Here is a 17,456-nt window from a genome sequence, read left to right as displayed (position 1 = left end):
TGTCCAAACTTTTGACTGGTATTAGAGAGCATGCTTTGATACATGATATTGATTTAATGTGATAAAATCATATAAGCCTAAAAAGAAACAAACAAATTCGGACACAGCCTTAAACTTAATTAAACAAATCAACAAACCTATCGACTGCGGCTTCTTTTTTCATCATCGTCATCGTTCTTCTTTTTCTTAATAACATATTGAGTGGAAAACTAACTATATTTTTATTTTTCACAGATTTACCATCAAACCAGCAAAATGCAACATGAGGCTGTCAGGTTTCCCTTCCTCCTCCTCCTCCTGTTCCTCCATTGCCTGACTTCAGTTGCCCTGGAGGAGGTGGAAAGCATGCCGGTGGAGGTAATTGTTGACAGCTCTCCCTGCAGCGCCACCTGTGGGCTGGGCATTAGAACTCAAACCCTTTGTCTATTGAAAGATAGTGAGACAGCCACGGAGGAAGTGACAAGTGAAGCTGGAACAGAGGTACGACAGAGATTTATTGAACATCTAACACCAGGGTTGGGTTGCACTAACAAGGATTCATGTTTAAACCTGATTAAGTCATGTTGCTACAAAAGTCAAAACGTGCTCAAAATTAAAATTAATACATTTAAACCTCTCTTTATAGTTACACTGAGGAACTTGTATCTGATTATGAAACAGCCTCAGTGTATTACTGGTATGACCTTCATAATAAGTAAAGAAGACGTAAAACCAGAAGACTGCTGATTCTTTAATGCTTGTCAACATGCCACCGGGTTGCATGAGAAAAAAAATCCGGCAGGTTCACCAGAAGCTCCTTCAGCTCAGTCAATGACTGGCCTCACAGACAGACTGTTTGATTTAATAAACAGAGACTAGTTTTTATTTGTGCAGAGCTCTGCTTAATTTCTTTAAATCTGGATTTACTTATTTTAAACCTTTTGCTTAACTCTGATTCAAACTAATTTTAGATCTCACGATCTAATTATTGTCATCTGCACGTGAGATTAATGGCAGGTGTCGGAGGTTTGCCGTCTTCGTAAGGTAAAGTGTCTGGAGTCGTGGCAGTGTGGACTCAGGACCGTGACTTTGACTTCAGGAGAGAGATTGGAGATTGACTGTCTGGGAGAAGTAATGAAGGCAATGGGGAGGTTCTCCTGGAGGTAAGGATGGAGACTTAGTAGTGATTTGAGTCCTTCCTTTTGATGACAACCAAATACATTGTGGCAATGTTGGATTAAGAACTGGCCAAAGTAGGCAACTGTCCCGGGGGCCCAGGACCATCAAGTTTGGCCTTGGTCAAATGCATACTTTAATAGTCCAACAAGGCTACAAACACAGACATGACCTTTATTTACAATTGTTAAAAAGTTTCATTCTGCCATTTAAAGCTGGCGCATTAAATCAATGAGCCATTGTTTTCTCAAGGTAGAGTGTTTCATCTTTAAGAGGGAGAACAACCTGTCACTGTAACAGCTGTTTGATGGAGGGCAGTGCTTAGTGTGATGTTTTCCTTCATGGCTCAGGGTGTCATGGCGTTACGCCCGAGGAATAATTTCCTCTGATGACTCTCTGTTTATTCGCTGGGATGCTCCTCTGCTGGATCGAGTGATTCTGGACCCCATCAGGGAGGACGACGCAGGTAAACACACATGCACTCACAAAGACTGAAGTTCAGAACTCCATTTCCTGGTGAGCTTTAGTTGGGCCAGTAGATATGCAAACTTATTTGTTTATACTTTTTTTGCTGTCTTTATTTGTGCGCTTGTTTCTCAACATGAGTCTTCCTTTTGAACTATAGTCGCGGGTTGACTTGAATAAAATCTGCCACATCATTTTAATTGCCCATTTTTTCACGACGCCATTACGTTATTGTGAGAAAAATGGAAAGATAATATTGCTTTTATGTGCCAATGATAACCTGCAATGACATTATTCCTAAAACATTAACATATTCACAATGACATCGTAGGAGCAGCGCTGACATTTCTACACAGACAAACACACAGAAAGTCAGGGGCGCACTTTCAAACTCTCCTTATAAAATGAAGTGCCACTAATCATCTCATTTTCAGGTACTTATCGCTGTGTTGTCCAGGATGTCACCTTACATAGAGTGAAAAGGGTTTATTGGGGGATCCGGGTTTTGCCTGTCGGGTTTCTCAATCTGGACTACGAAAGCTCTCTGGCCCAGTGGGACGTCACTGGAAACCAGCACAATGAGACCGTGCAAGACCAGCATTCCCACAAGAAGGATCTTCTTAACATAGTACTGTTTGGTTACTTGCTTAACAGTTTAGTCTATGAAACGTAACTAATGACATATTGTTGTGTAAATGGCTGTTAGAAAAAACATTTTACGTAGCCACCAGATTAAAAACTAAAATCAATGATTCAAATTAAACTCAATAAATGTTAATGTCATGGATGATGCCAACATATTGATCCCTCTCACCAGCAGTTAATTTGTTCTGCCTGAACACACAGGTGCTGATCAGTTTGAGCCTGCCATGCATCTTCATCACTGGAGTGACTTTTATCATCTACTGTGCAAAGAAGAGTACCCAGTACAGTCTTTTGACAAATGGTACTTGGGAATTAATTTAATAAAATGTCTTCTTCACATGGATGATATCTCTGAAATGATCCCCTAAAAAAAAAAAAAAACATGAAGACCATTGATGTTGGTTTTCAACTGGAAAGTGAAAATGAAATAGCCACTTTGTAAAGCAGCTAAACTATAAACTCTACAAGGCTATAATCAATATTTTTATTAATATATTATTAATATTTGTTTGCTCGTAGTGATAAACCTCAGATAATTATTGACTGAATCTGCAGCTCCCTTCTGCTTTATGTGGCGCTCAATGAGTTTCATTCATTATTTAGCTGTCATCTTCACTGCTCTGTTTTCTTTCACCGCTCTCATGGGATATTTTTTTGGCTGCAGCAGGCAGTTGTTTAAAAAAAAGCTCTAAAATCCCACTATATGCACTACCTATTCAGCAGCAAACAACAGAGGACTCCAATCAGACAACCTGCCTTTTTTGTTGAAGCCTACTAAAGAGCAGCTTGAAAAGTGCTCTGTTCAATCTGGGCCTTGGAGACAAGCTGGTGTACAGAGGGGAGCATTTAGCAGCGAAGGAACCAGATTGATAGAGACCAAAAATTAGCTAAAAGATATTAGACTCATAATGAATGATAATGCTGGATGTAAATAGGCAAACCCTTGCTAAAATATTAGCCAATTTAAAACATGATGATATTAAATTTGTTCTACTGATTATCATTATAGCTGCAACCGTCAGTCACACGGACAACTTGTGGACGACATTCCTCAAACCCTTTGGTGAAAGTGTTCTTAATGTTTTTGCACCCTCATCCTACTGTGAGCTACAGCGTCACCCTAAACTAGATTATTTAATGCGCATTGGGATTATAAAAAAAGGGCTAAGGACTATTTGACTGCTGAATATCCTGTTACTGAACAGTGCTCATACATTGTGGCCAAGACTCCCATGAAAAGAGATTTTGAATCTCAATGTTAATCTCACATATTTCTGGTTAAATAAAGGACAAAGTTCTAATAAGAAGGCTATAATTGGAAGTTGCTCAACCCTAACTGGTGCACCACAGCTGAGAGGAGGGAGGAGGACCCACAGAGTCCTCAGGACACACTGTAAATTAAGCAAAATGAAAGCACCTGTGGAGGTGGACTATGGCTGATAAACGGGTATGAACCATAAAACAACTGAGTAAGACAAAATTAAAACATTCAAACTTTGGGCGTGACAGAAGTGGAGATTGTGTGTCAGGTGGTTGTTTACCTCTGTGCCAGCAGATGGCAGTGTTGGTTCATTAAAAGGTTCTGACAGACAGTATGCCTTGAAGCATGAGCACATTTTAATTCAGCTTCTCCGCCGTGACCAGGCTGCATGATGGGACTGAGCTGCCACAGTGGAACGAATCTGATGAAGAGGGAGGAAGACAAAAGGATCCTCTCAAAAACAAGATGATGAATCTCAAATTGTTGATGCTCATTACAAGTCAGGAACAAAATTGTTGGATGAATGAAAAATGTTGAGACAGTTTTGTTATTTTAAGATCCTTAGCACTTAATTGTAAACCATCGACAAGAGCAATGTTTGAGCTGTGGGGTTGTGAAGAATCACTGTGGCTGATATTAGTGATGTAAATATTAGTGACCCACCAAGTCTTTGAGTCATAAATGTCAATAATTTGTTAATGATCAGACTCTGGTCCAAATACTCTGCAGGTCTAAGTGCTCCATGTTTACCTGATGAACTACAACTTTAAAAAATATTGTGAATTGTCCTTCCGGTGGAGGATGCACACTAATACAGAGATTTATCACAACCTGGCAACCCAAACGCTATTATGTAAATTAGCCTTAAAGCATTAGTTATTAAACATTCATAAAGCCATTAATTGAAACTATTTTCAAAGTGTTATTTACGAGAGAGTGGTACAAAGTACCATCAAAGGGTTAATATGTAGACAATCAAAAGGGTTTAGTTGCTGCACAGCAGTTGTTCGACAGGTGCAGGAGAATACCTCGGGTAGACAATGTAGAACAATACAACTCACACGGTCGTTTTCACTTGCATTCAGATATATTTAGTGACCATATAAATATCTGAATGCAAGTAAAGAAGACAATTAACAAATGTAGCCTATACACTTTCTTATCGTCATCACACAAAAATAACAGTAGATCAGAATATTTATTCGGTTGAAAAATTAATAGTACGGATGCAGTTGGAAGGATGTGACACATCAGAAAAAAAGAACAAACATCTACTAATCATCTACTCGCATTAGGAAAGGAGTCTATTGCTAATTAATTTAGCAGGTTTTCAATGTTAAAAAAACAGCATATACCTGCGAATTTTGGTGGAAAAAGGTAACAAAGACAGATTTGGGGGATTTAATAAGAGCTTCAAGTGCTGCACCACAACTGTCCTTTATGATCAACTTATACAACTACCCAACTTTGAATAAAATGGTTAAAATTAACTCCACCTCATGCATCAGTAATACCACTACAGTAACACTGTTCCGCATAATGATGGGCTATTTCTGCTGATACTTCTGTACATTATGCTGATAGTGCATCTGTGCTTATTTGAATAAAACTTTTGAGTGCAATACCTTAACATCTAGGAGTATTTTCACATTGTAGTATTGCTGATGTATAAAGAATCTGAATATCTAGGCCAGTTCTAGAACAAGTCACAATAACAACCGATATTGACTTCATCAAAGTGCTTACAAACTGAGGCACAGAGAGAAAGCTGATGAGGACAGATGTCTTTGCTTGTCCGTGATGAGCGTCTTTATTGGTGTGTTTTGGGAGGAGCAGAGGCAAACGAGGGGCTATGGGGAAATAACACAAATGCAATTATGATGATATGCTTACTGTAATTCATTCATTTCCTCGTGGAACTTGCCCCATTGAAACCCGAAGAACGTCATTTCCCCCCATGTGCTTATTTACAACATCCGTCTCCAAGATGTAACCGTTTTCCCAGCGCTCACTGCACAAACAATTTAATTACTGCTCCACTGAACCACCATAGAACACATTATACTCTGCCATTGAATCAATACATGGATGATGTCTCCACGACGAACGCCTCCAAAAAAGATTCTGAATGGCAATGAGAGAAAAGAACTGAGATGTATGATGTTTATTATAACCATGTTGAGCACTGAAGCGATGAGATCAACAAACACTCCTGTTGTTCGCAAACAAAATGTCAGACTGAGTTCCAAGTGACCTTTAGATGTTTGCCTTCTTCGAAAAGGTTTTCTTAGTTTTTGAACTTTGCTGCCCCTCTTGAGCCATATCCTAAAAAGCAGTGGTGGAAAGTACCAAAGTTCATTTACTGTACTTAAGTACAATTTTGAGGTACTTGTATTTCCACCTTATAGGCAGGCCCTGATCAGACACAAAGTGTTTTCGGTGCAAATTGATGAAAAAAGGAGCAAATTGGATGGACTCAGCGGCAAAACTTTGTGTCAGCATCTTTGCTCTGAATTTGCCCGGCAGTGTGTGTACACAGGTTACAAAATGAAGTATACTCAAACCAGGAAGAATGCATACTACATATGGTTGACTGTGCATTGCGGGAGCATAGTATACATCAACAGCAAAAAGAAATAGGAAGAGCTGCTCACAGGAAGTAAATAGAAAGAAATCGTACGTGCTCCAGGAATATCTTAAGAAAGAAATGTAGCTTTCTGATTTTGAAGTTTATTTAGCAGTAATGTTCCAAAGTTGCAGTTTGATGGACGTCTGAGTTTAAAATATTGTACAACTTCCTCTAAGTATAAAGAAGTATGTTGACTTGAACATGAACAGGTCTTACGAGTAAACTCAAAAGCCGCTTTCCCACTGGACAAGAAACAAACTAATATCTGGCTTTTGTCTTCAGTGCTAAAGGTTACAATAGGCATTCATTCCTGGGACTAATGACTCTGCAGTAGTCACACGCATCTATATTCTCCAGCTCTGATTGGCGGTGATGGAAATATGACATCCAGGCGAACACACTTATTTCCTCCCCTTTTCTGGAGCTTTTTATGTAATCTCAGTCACAAATTCCATCTGTCTTCGTCCAAGCAGCCTAAATATTATTCCAGATTTGTCGGCATTGAGTTTGAAGAGAGACTGATTACTAATAATAGACTGATTATTATGAACTAAGTAAAATGTAAACAATGGCTACTACGAAAAATACCTAACTTTTAAATAACTTAACAACATTTTGATACACAAAAACTGGTCTCCTGGTTGAAATCCCACATAGTTTATTTTCTGTCTTTATACTGCATCATCACATTCCCGGAGCACTTTCTCTGAATGTCTCATAATGACGCCACGGGGTTTACATCGGAGGTAGTTGAAAGCTCGGGGCTTCTCAGACAGATGCTGAAGGGTGCCTTGTGCACCATTATCAGATGCCGAGGAGCTTGACAAAGAGTCAGTATTTGACACCTCGGGAATGAGAATGGGCTGAAATATGGAATACATCCCTGTACATAGAGAAAACTCAGAATAGCATCTCCAGATTGAATTGTCGACATGATGGTACAGCTGATTAATATTGCAGCTTAAATGCATTAAATATGGTTGCAGCCTGGCTTGGTGATACTGTTCCAGACTATTAAAGCAAAAAATAAATGTTTTCTCAAATGCAAATCAATATGGATATTATAGTCTAATATCAAGCACGAGGACCGCAGTTTGAACAGGATGTCGCAGAATAAAGCCGCCGGCATGTTCTGAAAGTCCTGCAGATTTTAATTATATGGATCTCATTTATGGACGTTAAATGGTTTCCGAGTAAGGAACCTGAGAGGAAAAAAAACTGCAGATGGCTTTAATCAGGTTCAGCTGCTTAAATTATCATGTATTCAAACCTGGGGCATGGAGTGGTTTGTACAAAGCGACTTCTCGATCTCTCTTTCTACCCTCTGTGCACTCCAGTCAAACAGTGCCACATTATGTTCTGACGACTGCAAGACTATACAATCAGCTCACAGTTTGCATGTGTAGAATACAGTGCACAACATATGTGGCATGTCAACCACTAATGGTAGAGGAATCTAAATTACAGAGAACAAGATACATCATGAAAGAATCTTTCATCGGAAGGTGACAATGACAATATTCCAGACACTTATACTTCACATCTCTAACGTTACTGCAGACCTTTTAGCATGAGCCCAGCTGTAAGACGGCACTTAGATGAAGTACGAGGCCATTGTTTTTGCAACAAAGCCAAAAGTCAATGCTTTATATCTCCAGTTTTTTTGTCACTTAACCTTTATTCTTCTGTCTGTCATCCACAAATGTAAGACAGGAGAAGTTTCTGAGTTCTGAACAGACAGGTTCTGTAAAGTGAAGCCAATGTGTAAGTGCCTTGAATTAGAAAGGTTCTTTCTAATGGCCACCTTGGGGCAACTCCTCTTTTTACAAACTAAAGTCTGATTGTATGAGAAAATAACCCTACTTCTCACAATGTTTATTACCATAGTAAACACTGTAACACGACTTTATGGTCTCAACTGCTAGTTCCAAGCCTTCTTCAAATATATAGTAAAGTAACGTAATAGTAAAGTATGGTCCCATTTAGGTAAAATAGATAGTAAAGCAGGGTATGCTTTAGGCGTGGCTACCTTGTAATTGAGTTTTAATGGAGATGTCCGTGTTTTCGTATTAGAACTTGACGCCTTTCACAGTGTGTTTTAGTTATTAACATTCTGGTCACATAGAAATGTCTTATTCATGTCACTTCTAGTTCTAAATAACCAAGATGGCAACAGCCAAAGACTAAGATGGTGACGGCCAAAATGCTGAACTGATGACATCACGTTGACCACATTCATTTCTTATACACAGCTAAGGGCCAAACAACGCCCCTTAGCTGTGATGTAATCACAACATACCACAGCCTTTTGTGAGCAACTGTTTGAATAATATTTGTGACAGAGTAGGTTATTTTACAACAATGTATTAATTTTACTTTGCATATTGGTATTTTGAAATGTCCAACCATCAGCAAATATTATCTGAATATTCGTTGGAGCTGCACATAAGAGGCAATGAACCAAACAGTTTTAACACAAAACTATGGTGTCAATTTTCTGGAGAGGACACTATCTCCAGAACAATTGTATTCATACACAGTGAATAAATGTCATGAAGAAATCCATACTTGAAAATTTAATTTATTTTTCTTTTTAAAAGAAAAGAAATCCATCACATATTTGTCCGTATAGTCTCTTAACCTTTTCCGATGCATCCATTGTTTGTTTTGCTGCTGCCCTCTTCTCTCCAGTTCCCAATGCCAAAGTAGCATTGACCTTTCTGTGAAACACTCTTGCTCTTTTGTGTGTGAGTGCACCATATTTTTTAATGTCACTGTGGTGTCCAAATGTGCTCTCCACCAGAACAGGAAACTAAGAGAGGATGACAAACCTTGATCCAGAACTGATAGCAGAACATACTTTAAACCGGCATTTGTATGGAGCTTGCAGGTATCAGGGGATTTCAATAATAAAATGTCTACAGAGGAGATGCACCCAGCAGTTTCATAACACCTACAGCTGACAAAACTATCCACAACAACTTCTAGTTTAACTTCAAACTGCTACAGTAATGCAGCTATTGGTTATTGGTTTAAGACGTCTGTGTATTGTGTTGCATAGATATCTACTGGAATTAGCATGTTAACAAGCTGGCTAGTGAGTCACTTTAGAATCCAGTCTGCCCTCAGTCCAACATGAGAGGATGAAGGAATTGAGTGCCACAAGGCACTGTGGATTGAGCTGCTGCATGCTTTTGGAAAATATGAGTAATTTTCTTGTTTCTGCCACTTTGATTTAATCCAGTTAACAAACTATCAAAATATCCACGGACCACACAGTGGCACAGTAGACACAGGAGGCTCTTGGCAAGAAAGCTTTATCTCCATCCCAACCATTTAGTATACCATATTTAATATAGTGTATCCTTGCCCTGCTGTTAGTTAGTTAGTTAGTAGTTGGCTTTTTCAATAACTCTTGAGTGTAAATCTGATTGCATGGGCTGAGTAGTAGCAGTGAAATGCTGCCCTCTTTTTTTAATATGGAGTTTTCATCGAATGATGAGGAGGAGCTCCCCTGCCTAGAATTAATAAGGAGAAAAAGAGAGAACCAGTTGAGGTGGAGGTATGTGCGGCCTCTTAATACAATAAAGACTAGGGTCCACCACTGTGTCCTGAATCTTCTCTGAAGTGTGCCATGCATTGTAGTCGGCCCCAGAAAAGTATTGTATCTCTCCCCCAACATCTTCAAAGTGGGCTGACATTGCCCAAGACTCCTAAAAGATTTAGAACTTTGTTGTGTCAGAAGCGTAGATGGAAAGCACGGAGCTATGAAACCTTTATCAAGATCTGGCACCAATTACTTTAACTATAGGAGCTACTATTGTTCATGCAGGTCATCTGTCCAACGTTAAAGCATCAAGGGTTGCCACGGGCATTCACATTGATCTCTGCACTTTCTTCCTCTCCCCACGAGGAAGTGTAAGACGTGAAACCTATCTTGTTAAAAATAACAAAAGATATCACTAGATTTGACATCCAAGAGTCAAAACGATACATTTGTCAATCAGATTAATTGATCAATATGTTATCATATGTTTCAGCAATTAAATTAAAGTGTTACATATTTTTAATTTATTTTGGCTGTTGTTCAAGAAAAAATTACATACATTTTTACAAATTTGAAGCTTATAGATTTAACAAATTTTGTCTGCAGCTGATGGAGAATTGTTCACATACAATGTAAAATAAATATATATATATATAACATATACACAAACTACACATACTCTGAGCGTGTGTGTGTGTGTGTGTGTACACATAAGGGAGAATGAGTGAAACTACGCAGTGCTTGTTACACCACTTATCCGTCCTTCTGGCTCTCTCTGCTGTTTTGCAGGGCTCTGCTCGAATCTCAAAGAGGATTTGGTGGATTTTAAATTTGGCCACAGATTTCTCCTTTCTGGGAAACTTTTTCAAGGTGTCAGCGACAATCTGCCTCTATCTTGTCCTCATCATCAACACCAAGCTGAGCAGCTCTCGAGCAATGTCATCAAGGCAAATAAGGATTTCACTTTGGATGGTGGTAACCATCAGGGCCCTGAGGCTTGAAGAGGCCGATGATGGAGCGGGTGCACATGGGTGTAATGTTAGCCCCATGAAGGGGGTGTAATGCTGGTCTGCTCTTCATCCAATGTATTGGCGAGGTAGCCTGAAACAGATTACAGAAAATTGCTAGGCAACTGGGGTGATTTGTCCAGTGGGGATGGATCCTCTTTGTCAATCTGAAATGACATTGCAACATGAAGTTAAGGAAGATAGTATTATTCTGTATTACATTAACATGCTATGAAATAGTCTAAATTGAACAAAGATGCCTGTGATCTCCATAAGTGAACAAGACCTTCATCGAGAAGATTGGCTATATAGTTATACTCAAAGCTTGTCATCTGTGCCAACAGGGCAGATTCCGTGCAAAATTAGAAGAAATCATGCAGGTTCACCAGATAGTCCTTCAGCTCAGACTGCAAGGGGCCAGCCCGCTGCACACAGACCCAGATCCAGCTTTGCTGACGCCTTTGACCTGCAGTCAGAAGGGCTGAGCTCCACAGAACGTCAGACCTGCTGCAGTTGGTTTTCTAAAGGGACTCAGGTTTCTGGAAACACTACCAATCTAACCATAAAGTTCCTTGTAGTAACTTTAAAAAGGTGTAAGATTTTTTTAAATGCATTTTTGTCTATGTTCTTCACATCCAAGACAGTTGAATGAATTCACACGATGTGAAAATTTGAGCAAACATGAGCAAATGCCATTATATTTTCTTTTAAGATTTACACACTACTATACACAGTAATAACTGCACCTCACTGTATCACATTGATAGGAAGAAATATGCTGGAAACAAATCTTCTATAACTGAGGATTATTTAAGAGCATGGTATTCCTCCAAAGAGCTTTGACCTATTTCTTATTTTCACAAATGTGTCTATTAGAATTCCATTTTTGGTTATATCCTCCAATATCACTCTCCAGCTGTTCAGCAATATCCTTCTAGGAATTGTGACTAACATTAATAGTTGTATAGTCATTAGAAGATGCATCAGTGGTCTTCATATCTTCTGACTTGCTCGTGCTTGTTGTTGTTGTGTCAGATGTGAGGTAAGTGTCTGGATATGCCACTTCCCAGCTCTGATGTTCAATTACACTTCCTGCCGCATAGCCACATTTGTCAGGAGGTGCTTGACGCATCGCCGGGGCTCTCTGCTGGTTCTGTGAACCATCTCTGGGGCTTTTGTGGGAGCTCTGCCAGCTTTACAGCAGAAGTGTGAATTAGGCATAAATTAAGCATTATTTTACGTGTTTCCAGGATCACATTTTTCCACGATGACACACAAGGTGACAACAATATTTCAATCAGGAGAGACTGGTTACCGAGTTTTAACCATAATTTATTACAATTGCATACAATCAAATTGTGCAAAGTCTTTGGCGATTGGACTCCATCCTGAATTAGGATAAGCAAGGGGTAGTGATGCTGACATCTGCGCCTGCAGAATCCCCCCCTGGAGTCCAGACACTGATGGTGGTGAAGAAGAAGAAGAAGAAGAAGAAGAAGAAGGCGGCGGCTAGAGTTACTGTACCCGTCGATGAATAAAGCAGGACCGATTGCTGACTTGTGGTGCCTGGGGTGGCGGAGGGTCGCATCGGTTAGAGCTGAAATGACAACCGACAGCCCTGAGGAGAAACTATTTCAAGTTAGACGCTGTGATTGGCTTAGGGAATTGCTCTGCCAGGCTGGTTCATTCAACATACACTGCCCCCCAATCAGCTGATGGAGTAATCGCTGTGAGCCTACAGACTGGCTCCTGAATGAACCAGCGGGTAACTAATGTCTTCCTTACTGAACTTGCGCTTGAGCTTCATAATGCCGTGTTCACACTGGACGCAACGCGAATTTGCGGCGTCGCGTCCACCGCCGAAGTTTACTCGCGCGAGTAGAAAGAGGGTGTTCACACCAAACGCGAATTTGCGGCGCGACCAAAGAGGCGTGGCTTAGCTCTGTTGCTTGCCTCTGTGAGAGACAAGCGACGAAGCTTTCATTTCCGCTATCGACCATGGAATAAATAACCACTAGTTCTGCTTTATATTTGTTGTGGAAGTCCCAAACATGTCGGAACATGAAACGCCCTCGTATTTGGGTTCATAACATCATCCGTAGCCGCACACAGCTCGGTGAATTTCACCGACTCCTCCAGGAACAGCGTCTCGCGTATCTCCGTAAAACGATACCGATTATGCCATCCACCATGGAAATAACCACCAGTTCTGCTTTATACTTTTTGTGTAAACTCCACATATGTCGGAACATCAAACTCCATGGTGTCTGGGTTCATAATTGTATCCGTAGTCCCACAACAGCGTCTCAATGAAGCCGCTACCAGCGCTGGTTCAGGCGGAGCAGCAGCAGATTCATTCAGAAACGGGGAGAGGCGGTGGTGACGGGCAGAGCTTCTCAACGCTGATTCTCAACGCTGATTGGCTGCCGCAACTTTGCATCACGCGATTTCTCCGCCAGAGTTGGGATAATTCAACTCACGCGAATTCGCGCCGCGTCCTTCGCTTTGTTCGCCCCAGGTCAAACGTTCTGTTCGCGCCGCCTCCAACGCGTCTATCTCGCCGCACATTCGCAAATTCGCGCCGCAGCGCGTCTGTGGATTGACTTTACATGTAAACTGGTCGCGCCGCAAATTCGCGTCGCGTCCGGTGTGAACACGGCATAAGCGTTGCTGTCACTGCTGGTAAAATAAGAAAAGAAGCTCAAAGAGCGCTCACACATTTTCAGTTTGTAATGGTTGAGCCCAGCTTCAGGTTACCATTAGTTTTGCTCCTTCCTTCAGTAACTTTTTTTTCTCAGTTTCTTCCATGTTTTGCATCCTCCTTCTTTTGCTCTTCCTGATTTTCCTTAAATCCATCCCGCTGTTTCGGCATGACTCTGCTCTGTCATGCTGTTTGTGTGTTTTGTGGGATGGCTCTGTATTGAGGTCTGTGAGATCATGTCAGCTTGTTTTCAGTGCACAGACAAAGCTATTCACCTTGAATGTCAGGAAATGTCAAAACAATTAACTGAGGGGATTTAAAAATAAAACATCGAACCATAAGAGGCAATCTGAGTCACTGCGATGATCTTAAAATGTTTTGATAATCACGACTCAACAACTGCACTGTTACTGGACAAATACCGTGAGATCATGCATTTCAAGTGCCATGCCACCAATTGACAACAAAAACAGCTGAATGTCTTGTGTGTGAGACCAGAGACTCCTAATGATCTAGTCTGAAGTCAGTGATGTGTCAAGAGTCAGCAGGATGATGTAAGGCATACTGTCAGTGTGCAATATGCCCTCTTTGCCAAATGGGAGTGGGGAAATATACAAAGCAAAAAGCAGTAGGTGTTTAAAACAGCTTTACTTCATCTGGTTTACTCAAAATTCACAGAGCCAGTGCACCCCATGCACTAATCAGCATCATCATCCACGGAGGCTACTCATCACCAATGTTTTCTGATGAAACACAAATACACCACCTGCATTAGGTCCACACAGCTGCCAGAATTAGATGTGTTTGCAATTTTGAAAAGCCAAGACTATTTGTGCCAAAGTTAAATTCTTTATACACAATACAATTCAGCTCATGAGTTAGCAAGTAAATGGAAAGTGCTAACTACCAAACTACACTTTAGGACGAATGTCAAAATATTCAGACATATTTTTAGTTGAGATCCTGACACAAAAGTGGTGTATTCAGACAAACTTGTGGTCTGTGGAGAAGTATGTTATGCATCAGAAGAGGTTTGAGAAGCTTCTATTGGTACTTTTTCTACTCTCTGTCTTGTCATTGTTAACAATACTATTTTAAACTGACTACAGCTGCCTTTTAAGTTAATTTCATCAAAAATAAGATAATGTTTCCAGAATTTATCAAAGGTAAGTATGGCATTATCTTCCTCCCATACATGAGTTCCTCTCGTGAGTGAGAGCGAAAGGAAGAGAGGAGCACAGCTGAGAGCCGCTCAGTAATGTTTGTTGCTGATGAAAACCCAACATTTCCTAATTATGCTGCTTTAAAATCAAGATTTGAAATAACAAAAATGTAGGACAATATAGGAAAATGTGTTTATCAAAGAATTAGCGGAGCTTTGTGAGCTGCTATTCTTCAATAAATCAAGACTACTGATAATACTGCAAGGACCCTACAATGACAAAGAACTTCACTGATCGTGAAGAATTTTAGGGTAATGACCAACATTTTCAGCTGCTTCTTTGACCATAACATATACAGATCCCTACCAGATCAGACAGGTCGCATTGAAGCATCAAGCGTTGACACACATGTGGACAAGGCTGAGTTCAGATCTGGCGCATCAAATCACAGAAGTCGCATGAAAGATTTGTCCCTATTTTCTGACATTTTATTAATTGAAACGAATAATCAATAAATTAATGGAAAATACTGTTTGTTGCAGCCATAGCTCTGAGAATACAAAGGCACAGTGGTACTAAAAAGAGATTTAGGAGTATCCATTTATGGACATATTGGATGTGACTGAGCGTTAAAACAAGTCCCCTTCTCAGATTGTATGTGTTTATGCGCATGAGCACGTCATCCAAATAACAAACCAACCCGCTGAATAACTATCAAGATAAAATAAAAGGAAACACGAAAGAAGATTGGTGATGAAATTAAGGGCTAGACGTTGACACAACACCCCCCCCCCCCCCCCTACACACACACATACACACAATGGATGACCTTTTCTAGAAGACCTGCCCAAGTGCACCTGCTCAGTAATTGGAGAGTCACGGAGGGAGTCTGTGTGTGTGTGTGTGTGTGTGTGTGTGTGTGTCCAGTGACAACAGAGCACATTCAATTTCAATGACATTTACATTGGAGGTACTGGTACTGCAGCTGACCGTTCGAAAGTGTGTTTGTGTCTACTGAAGGAACAACAAGGCATATTACATAAATTTCCCTTTAGGTCTGACATCTATATTGTATAGGTATAATTTGTATAAAAAATAAAAAATGTGTTGTTCTCAAAGACCAGTATACAGTATTTGTTCTTTTTCTAACTTTGTTTGGTGTTTCACTATGGGAATCGCCTCGGCTTGACCAATTAAGGAAGCTCGAATGACACCAGTGTTGGGGTAGTTACTCAGAAAAAGTAACTAGTTATACGTTACTAGTTACTTCTGTAATTAGATTACTTTACTAGTTACTGCATTTGAAAAGTAACTTCACGACTAGTTACTTTACTTTACTTTACTTAAGCAAATGTCCAAATTAACTGCAAAGATACATGAACACACATCATGGCCCTTTCATCACTTTATTTTCAATTTTCAATAATAATTTATTATTAATTAATATTCATGCAGGAAGTGTCGTGTGACTCGCGCGCCACTAAAAGAGAACTTTTCGGACTAGTAAAAATGGCTCCCTCAGCTTACTAGGCTAACTTGGATTTTCTGCTTAACAGTTCACAGACGAACCGTTGAGGACACGTCGCCGAACACAGTTCCTGGTTCTAGTCTAGATTTGCTGGGTAAGTACTTCGTAAGAAGTATATTTAGACACCACATAGTATTTAGGCAGTGGTCAAGGCGAGCTGTTCTCCCGTCTACCCGGTATTTGGTTACCGGTGTCGTCGGCGACTGTAACGTTATTATCTCTGGCTAACGCGTTACGGCGATCCTACCAGGTCTCGGTTAGCATTAGCTTGCTAGTCGAGCCGAGTACCCGTAGTTCTGCTAAAGCCTCACGACGAACAAACTCTCACGGTACACTATTAGCGGGCTAAACCCCCGTTTGCTAGAGCAATTTACCATCAGGCTAACGTTATGTGCGGCTAATTGTTCATATATTTCCTTCCCTTCCCAGTTGCCATGTCGGCCGATACCCCTGCCAAAGGGTCGGAACCGAAGGCTAAAGAGGAGGCTGCATCCCGCCCGTGCCCTGCGTCATGAGTCCATCTCGGGCAGGGACCCTCATCCGATGTGCATAGCTTGCATGGGCGCTAAACACACTCAGACATCGCTGGCAGACCCACAGCCATGTCTGCACTGTGTGTCAATGCCTGAGAAGGTCCTGGAAAGAAGGCTCAGAGTGGCGGTATCCACTAAGCAGGACCCGTGCCTGTCAGGAGCCACCACAAAAGCCACAACAAGCACCTATCTGCCGCAAGTCTCTTCGAGCTGAGCGAACATGATGGATGCTGAGTGCCCGGATATGCCTCCACTTTTCGAGGAGCTCCTCGAACTGGAACCGGGTGGTGAGGACACAGAGGGCAATGCTAACTCTGACCTCTTCGACATGAATGACATGGAAGATGAGGAGGATGACTCCACATTTCCTGTCCAGCTGTCCAGACCCCCTCCGATGTTGTCCCCCCAGTGGACAGCAACTTATATGAGGTCTGCAAACGGGCCGCGTCCAAATTGGACATTCAATGGCTGGCAGCCCAGGAAGCTACAGGGGAAGAAAGAGACCTGTTTGACAGTAAAAGGCTGCCACCAACCCAACCGCCATCAAAGCAACTTATGCCAGCAGTGCCTATCTGCATGAAAGAAATGGGCAGGTTCTGGTCAAGTCTGTTTAAGAGCAAGCTTCCCACCAAGGGCTACTCAAAACTGGAAGTTGAGGGGATGAGAGAGCCACCAGGAGCGGAGCCGTCAGTGGCTTATCACCTCCACCCAGACCACCACTGTCTCTCAGCATCCTCAAACATCTCTCTGCCTAATAAAATGGAGCGCCTCACCGCCTCCGTTTTGCAGAGAATATATCGCTATGCAGCACAGTCGGTGTGC

The 17,456-nt window shown here is 41.1% G+C and overlaps 1 protein-coding gene across 1 annotated transcript; it reads left to right on the top strand.

Moving 5' to 3' along the window:
- Positions 1–255: 255 nt before the first annotated feature.
- Positions 256–16,848, top strand: tmem81 (transmembrane protein 81; the record flags this gene model as incomplete). The annotated part of the gene is made up of 5 exons (XM_079226547.1): positions 256–480; positions 997–1,142; positions 1,506–1,621; positions 2,055–2,248; positions 16,531–16,848. 5 exons carry the CDS (start codon positions 256–258, stop codon positions 16,846–16,848), a joined length of 999 nt encoding a protein of 332 aa, XP_079082673.1.
- Positions 16,849–17,456: the final 608 nt, after the last annotated feature.

The sequence above is a fragment of the Taurulus bubalis genome (genome assembly GCF_910589615.1).
Source record: "Taurulus bubalis genome assembly, chromosome: 11".
NCBI lineage: Eukaryota > Metazoa > Chordata > Actinopteri > Perciformes > Cottidae > Taurulus > Taurulus bubalis.
The sequence above is the reverse complement of the archived record's forward strand: the minus strand, read 5'-3'. Positions and strand labels throughout refer to the sequence as shown.